Below are 7,142 nucleotides of genomic sequence, written 5' to 3' on the forward strand. Positions count from 1 at the left end.
CCAGTAAGGGGCGGGCCCGGCGAGGGCGGAGCCTGCAGCGTGTGGTCCGGCTCGGTCACCCGAGACGGTTCTCACAGTTATTTTGATTGCCTCCTACAGGTCGGTGTCCGGAAGGCACGGAACAAAACCGCGTGCGAAACAAACTAAAGCGGCTTATTGCTAAGAGACCGCCTTTGCAAAGTCTGCAGGAGCGGGGTCTGCTCCGAGGTAAGGTGGGCTGGGCTAAGTGGAGCTCTGCTTCTCCTGCTTGTGTTTCTGCAAACACTTTTCTGTTCCTGATCTGGGCATCCGCCTGTTTCATGGATGAGAAAATTCCAGGAAAGCTCAGAGTAGACCTTCCCAGAACTGCTAGATCACAGTCTTTTAGGACCCCTGCTTATCCCACTACTCAAGATTGTTTCGGGGTGGGAGACGTGTCCCTCCACGCCCAGGCCTGGCAGAAGCAGTCAGGAAGGCCAGCCCCACCTCGGGGCGAAGACCTGCACTGGCGAGAGCTTACCTAAGTGATGCCAGCGCTGCCTCCCACTTCTCTCTGCCTCTCCAGACCAGGTGTTTGGCTGCCAGTTGGAATCATTGTGCCAGCGGGAAGGGGACACCGTGCCCAGCTTCGTGCGGCTCTGCATTGCTGCTGTGGATAAAAGAGGTGGTTTTCTCAGAGACCTCAGAATCTCCCTTTTCAACAGGCCTACAATTTTCCCTTCCTTCCCGTTCTAGTCCTTCTACTGCTCTTTTCCTCACCATCCTTAGACCCTCGCCACACACCCTTCAGAGCAGGAGACCTTATCTGCTCCCTGCCTCCCCTCTTAGGTCTAGATGTGGATGGCATTTACCGGGTGAGCGGGAACTTGGCGGTGGTCCAGAAACTCCGCTTTCTCGTGGACAGAGGTGAGAAGGCTTGTTGTGGACAAGCAGTGGTGCTAAGAACTTCATGCCTCAGAAGCCTGGAAGTTTCAAGGGAGGAGCTGGCGGGCCAGGGAGGCCTTCTGGCTGGCACTGCATGCCTTACTTATGCACGCTGATCTCTCCTGATCTCTCCTTATGCGCGGTGCAGAGCGGGCCATCACCTCCGATGGGAGGTATGTGTTTCCAGAGCAGCCAGGACAAGGTACTTCACAGAAGGTCCTGGGACCCTGAAACTTCCCCATACCCTTCTTGCTCCCATGTACTACCCGGCCTACCACCCCAGGAGGGTTGTCTCCATCCCCACCTTTGCTGTCTTGTTGCACTGCGGACCCCTCTAGGCATTCCGGTGGTCTGCCCTGATGGGATTTCTCTAGAACTCTGTCTCCAGTCTTTTATGAATCCTGAACCACTCCCCCCCACCTTCTTCTCCCTTCAGAAGGCCGATTAGATTTGGATAGTGCTGAGTGGGATGACATTCACGTGGTCACTGGAGCCCTGAAGCTTTTTCTCCGGGAGCTGCCTCAGCCTCTGGTGCCCCCACAGCTGCTGCCCCATTTTCGTGCTGCCCTTGGTAAGTGTCGAGAGCTTTGGGAAACACCCTTGATATGGGGTACATGGGTTCTAATGAATAGAACACAGGTTTCCTTCCCTTAAACTTTTCTGTCCCATTCTGGCCCTATAAATGGAAAATAACTTTCTTTTTTTTTCCTTTTAAAATTTATTTATTGGGGGCTGGCAGATCGCATGGTGGTTAAAGGTGCTGGATTCCCACATGGCTGACTGTGGTTTGAGTCCTTGGACCTGGTGGGCTTGCTTTCTCACTGTCCCTTTCTCTGTCTCAGGTCAAATTAAAAATAATAATACTAGTAATACAAGTGGGATTAAATAAATTAATTAATTTAAAATAATTTTTTATGACCTGATGGTTGAGGTGCTGGATTCCCAAATGGATGACTGTGGTTCAATCCCGGATCTGGTGGCTTGTGGTCTCACTTTCCCTTTCTCTCTGGTCAAATTAAAAAATAATGTGAACAAATAAAATAAATAAGTAAATAATTCCTTTAAATTATTTATTTAATTTTATTTTTTAATATTATTTTTTAATTTGGTGTAGGGCACACACGCTCGCCAGAGAGAGAGAGACAGTGAGAAAGCAAGCTGCCACGTTCAGGACTCAAACTGCAGTCGGCCGTGTAGGAGTCCAGCATCTCAACCACCACGCCACTTGTTGGACCCAGAAAATAACTTTCAACTCATGTGCCAACTTGTGCTTTTTGGTGGGCTGAGTTGATAAGAATTCTGCGACTGCAGTTGAGCCATATGAAAGAAGAAATCTGTGGGGGCCAGCAGGTGGCATGGTAGTTAAGGCGCTGGACTTCCACATGGCCAACCATGGTTTGAGTCACAGGCTCGATGGCTTGATAAATCATGCCAGGGGCCTGTATATATGTGCATCCCCAAAGTCCTGCGAGGAAAATGGAGGAGAAGGGATCGTGGTGTGACCATTGCTCCCGGGGAGTGATTTCTCACTTTCCCTCTGTCGGTTTCCCTGGTGAGCACACATGACCTATGGCAAAAACCTAAAAAAAAAATAAAAAGAAAGAAAGAAAGAAAGAGAAAGCTGTGATAGGTGAATGATATCTTCCACAGGCATGAGAAAGAGTAGTGAATTTACCCACCCTGTCCTCGTACCTTCCCTGACCTCACTCCCATGCCCTTCCCATCTCTCTCGCTCTAGCACTCTCTGCGTCAGAACAGCGCCTCTCTCAAATACAAGAATTAATAGACTCAATGCCAAAGCCTAACCATGACACTCTACGGTATATCCTGGAACATTTATGCAGGTCAGGACATTTTTGTTTATGCTTCGGGAGGGGGATGGAGTGGGGCATGCAGCCGGGACTCTATTCAGGTGGGTGAAGGTAGGGAGACAGGCAGTCTCTGTGCAGCAGTAATACCAGGATCAAAGCCTTTGGATAGTTCAGCATCTAATAGGGAAATGGGACCAAGATAGGCCTGGGGGGCCAGCAGTTAGTGTGTTGGTTAAGGTGCTCATTCCCACATGGCTAACCATGGTTCAAGTCCCAAACCTGGTGGCTTGAAAATCATGTCAGGTACATGTGCAACCATGTCCAAAACCCTGAGAGAAGAATGGAGAAGGGACTGTAATACAGCCATCCTTGCTGGGGGCGGTGATTTCTCACTTTTCCTCTCTCTGTCTCTCTAGTGAGTACATGCACCCCAAGGCAAAAACCTAAAAAGGAAAAAGATAGGCCTAGAGATGCTAGGAGAGAAATAAGGCAAGTCTTCCCTCTGCCTTTGTCTCTTGTTGAGGCAGCAATGGTGGCTTCTTTGCTGAGCTGGGCCTGGCCAATGACTTCTGAGAAGGGATGGCCATCTAAGTGAAAGCCCTCCAAATTGTGAGCAGAAAGCACTCCAGGGGCAGCCGCTGGAGCTGGGAAGAGGCAGTTGTAGCCCAGGCTTTACATTTAGGTGGAACCCTGATGGCTTCCCCATTCCTTCTCCATTCACCTGGTTTCTTTGAGCCGCCACATGGAAGGACCCCAGAGTAAACTTTCCTGCTCAGACTTTTGAAGGATTAGATTCATTCAATGTGGCAAGCTGCTGCCTTAAACCCCCTTCCCTTGGCCTTTGCCCACAGGGTGATAGCACACTCAGATAAGAACCGCATGACTCCCCACAACCTGGGAATTGTCTTTGGACCAACCTTGTTCCGGCCGGAGCAGGAGACGTCCGATCCAGCAGCCCATGCCCTCTATCCCGGGCAGCTAGTCCAGCTCATGCTCACCAACTTCACCAGCCTCTTCCCCTGACTCAGGCCAGGATGAAAACTTATTTCCAATGATCTCTGTTGGGAACCCTTCGGTGGTAGAGTATTGTTTTGAGGACATCTCTTTAAATCCTTTGTCTCTCAAATGGCTGTCTCCCATCTTCATGAGTCTGATGGGTTGGGATGGGGTGAGGGAGCTTCTCAGAAGAGGTAAGTGGGAGTTTAAGCCCTGCTTCTTTTCTCGTTCCTTATTATCATCCTTCCCCAAGATAACTCGTAAAGCAGTTCTTTCTGATGTAGTTCCTTTATTGTCAGGGAACAGTCATTACCAATCTCCTCCCCAAACACATACAGTCTATATACAGCTCCTGGTCCATACCTCCCATCCCTGGGGCATCTTATGCAGGGGCTGGGCTCCTCCCCAACTTCTCTGGAGTGATAGAAACCCCTTTTGAAAGGTGGATCTGTGAAAGATGAGATGTCCCTCTTTAGACACTAGAGTTGAGGAATTGTGTCTCCCCAGGCAGAGATCCCAGTAAGACACTCATGTTGCCCACAGCCATGTTGGGGGGTCCAGGAGGAGGTGGGGTGTGTTCAGAACTGCTCCCCTGATCATGGGAAGGGGGAGGACTCAGCCCCTGGGCCTCATCCAGAATAGCCACAAAGTCCAGCTGAGTGTTGTCAAGATCGAGAGAGTCCAGAGGGTTACACACTTGCCCTTCAGGAGGAGGGTACAAGGCAGGACCCGCTCCGGGCCTGCCTACCTCGGGATGGCCACAGCTGGGGTTGGTGCCCCCTGCCTTGAGAGGCCCATAGCAAGCAGGCAGGGGGGGCAGAAGTCGAGGAGCTGCAGCTGCTCTGTGGGGAGCCCTGTTTGTCCCCACTGCAAAATTTTCATGGCATGGTGAAGGGGTGGGATAAGAGCCTGATTTATGATTGGGCAAGTTGGGTGCAAAGCCAGGTCCATATGTGGCTACTGGGGCCTTGGTGGGACTTGGGCTAACCTGGGAACCTCCCAGAAACTTGGGACTCTGGTAGGATTCCTGAACTGGGGCATCTCCTCTGTCTCCACCCTCCCACAGCAACTCCTGTTGAGACTGAAGGTAATTACACACAAGCTGAGCCTTGAGCTGTCCTGGAGAATGAGCATGGGAATCAAAATCCAGGCCAGGCCTGGGCTCTGAAGGAAGATAGTCAGGGGGTGGCTGGGTATAGGGGCCTGACTGAGGATATTGGGGTGGGGGCTGCGAGTAGTGGGAGAAGAGAGGCTGTGGGCGCGGGAGCCCCTCACTGGGCTGAGCATTGAGGCAGGGTGCCAGTCCTGTGGAGTCAGACCCCACCAGGCACCCCTGTTCTGGCTTGACTTGCACTTGTCCATAATGTTCAAGTCGAGGGCATTGGCTGTAGGTTCCACCTGGAGCCTTGGGGCCTGGGTATGGCCCGGTGTGGGAAGGGAACTCAACCCATGTTTCTGGGGTGGGGTCAGGATAGGAGACTGGCTGAGGACCGGGGTTGGGGGTATAGTCAGTGGGTGGACCAGGCCCAAGAGGCAGGGAGCCTGGACCCCTAGTTCCATAAGGCTCAGTCGCTGCCCCTTCAGATACCCCATAGCCCAGAGTGTCAGCAGGTGGAAAATCCATATAGGGGTTCAGACCACTGCCCATCATGGAGGTCCCAACCACCGGCTCCTCCCGTAGTCCTCTAGTATCCATGGCTACATTCTCAGTGATGCTGGGGGGCTGTGGTGAATAGACAGAGGCTGGGAGGTGGGGATCGAAGTTCCGCCCTCCTCCTGCCACAGCGGGAGGTGTGTGGACACAGCCCAGGCTCTTGAACCGCTGGACTCTGGCTGGAGCAGGACGGTCAGCAACCCGAGCTGGGTCACTGGCCCTCCGAGTGACTCCCGCGTTGGGGTTGTAGCCTGGATACTCAGCTCGGCTTCTCCAAGGAGGTGCAGGGAGGCCCCCCATTCGATCCAAGCTGGGTGCTGCTGTAGGTGGGGTACCACACCCCCTGGCTGAAGCGTATCTTGTTCGGAGCAGGTAGTGCTGGGCAGGTGTGAGGCCAGGAAGGGAGGATGCCCCATTCTCTGGTGGGGAGCCAGGGGGGAATGGTGAGGCCAGAGAGGAGCGGCGGCTGACAGTGTAGGCAGAGCTGATGCTGCTGGAGCTGCTGCTGCGGCGGTCAAGAGAGACTGGAGGGCCCACACGGCGAGTTATGGGGGTGCCTGCAAGTGATGAGAGAAAAGGCAGGGAGGTCAGAGAGCCCCTGAATCTCACCTCCCCAATGGATGCCTTGTCCTGGTCCCAGCGACAGGCTCCTTAACTCTAAACACTCAGTTCTGTTTCCTGTGCTTGTTCAGCCTCTGGGTCACCGAGAGTTCTGGACTGCTGTGAACAGTCACATAGGTTGTACACAGCACAAACCCAAGGGGCAGCGGTCACGTCGTCCAGTTTGTATATTTGCATATCATAACCGTTTTCGAATACACGGAAGGAAAGTGTCTTGGGGAATAACTTTTTCTGGTTGTATGAAAATGCCATCTGGGTGACCCCCTCCAACCTCAGGGCAGGTCTAGCCCACCACCCGGCAATACCTCCCACACCTAGCTCTCACCAGTGTGGGTCAAGCTGGGCAGTTTGAGACCCCGGGGGCCTAGTGGCCGGAGTTGATGCAGCTGGTCCAGCCTGAGGTTCTCAAGGCGGCGAAGAGTGGACAGACCAGTGCCAGCAATGCAAGACCCCTCGTCCAAGCTGGACAGGTCCTCGGTGCTGCCCCCAGCATTGCCAGTCATTTCAACACCACTGTCCGTATTGGCCGCGCTGCCTGCTGGGGAGTGGTCACTGCTGCAGGACGACTGGGCCCCAGGGCTCGGCTGTGGCTTCTGTGGGGAAGATGAAGGCTGAAGGCTATAGCTCCCTTGACTAGGTGGGTCAAGACATGGCTGAAGCCATGTCCCAGGGACTGCTAGGGCTAATGGGAGGCTGACCAGTATAGAGAGCTGGGCAAGAGAGAGGCTAGGGGCAAATTGAAGAGATGTGATGAGAGAGACCTGGGCTGGAGCAGACTGTTTGTGCTCAAAGTCTTGCTGTTTGTTCTGTGACTTTGGGCCATTTCTCCATGTCTGATTTTCCTCATGGAAAAACAGGGAGGGTAAATCCCTTCCTCTCGAAGTTGCTGTGAGGAATACATGAAATTCTATGTGTACAAGGCTTAGAACAATATACCAAGTGCTACTTAGGAAAGTTTGTTAGGCCAAACGTTGTAAAGATGGCTGGATCCCACATGGTCGATAGTGTGGTTTGAGTCTTGGATCTGGCAGCTTGAAAACACACTGGGGACGTGTGCATGGACGCCCAAAATCTCAAGAAAAGAATGAGAAGGGAGGGAACCAGCAGTTATCGTAATGGCTATGTCGCTCGACTCCCACGTAGTCGACTGCAGTTCG

The 7,142-nt window shown here is 52.8% G+C and overlaps 2 protein-coding genes across 3 annotated transcripts in view; one reads left to right on the forward strand and one right to left on the reverse strand.

Moving 5' to 3' along the window:
• The window catches only part of ARHGAP9 (Rho GTPase activating protein 9), a 10,832-nt gene extending 6,992 nt beyond the window's left edge, over positions 1-3,840 (forward strand). Inside the window, 8 exon segments of the mRNA XM_014585604.2 lie at positions 7-99; positions 101-207; positions 545-643; positions 808-885; positions 1,052-1,105; positions 1,340-1,474; positions 2,642-2,747; positions 3,566-3,840. Coding sequence (XP_014441090.1) covers positions 7-99; positions 101-207; positions 545-643; positions 808-885; positions 1,052-1,105; positions 1,340-1,474; positions 2,642-2,747; positions 3,566-3,737 — 844 coding nt within the window. The 3' untranslated portion in view covers positions 3,738-3,840.
• A 126-nt stretch (positions 3,841-3,966) lies between these two features.
• The window catches only part of GLI1 (GLI family zinc finger 1), a 14,967-nt gene continuing 11,791 nt past the window's right edge, over positions 3,967-7,142 (reverse strand). For both annotated transcript variants that reach the window (XM_006171898.2, XM_006171899.2), the window contains exons 11-12: positions 6,311-6,578; positions 3,967-5,921 (exon numbers count right to left, since the gene is read on the reverse strand). In XM_006171898.2, coding sequence (XP_006171960.1) covers positions 4,183-5,921; positions 6,311-6,578 — 2,007 coding nt within the window. In that variant the 3' untranslated portion in view covers positions 3,967-4,182. The remainder of the gene's footprint in view (positions 5,922-6,310; positions 6,579-7,142) is intronic.

This window comes from Tupaia chinensis, unplaced genomic scaffold (genome assembly GCF_000334495.1).
Source record: "Tupaia chinensis unplaced genomic scaffold, TupChi_1.0 Scaffold150006_1, whole genome shotgun sequence".
NCBI classification, from domain to species: Eukaryota; Metazoa; Chordata; class Mammalia; order Scandentia; family Tupaiidae; genus Tupaia; species Tupaia belangeri.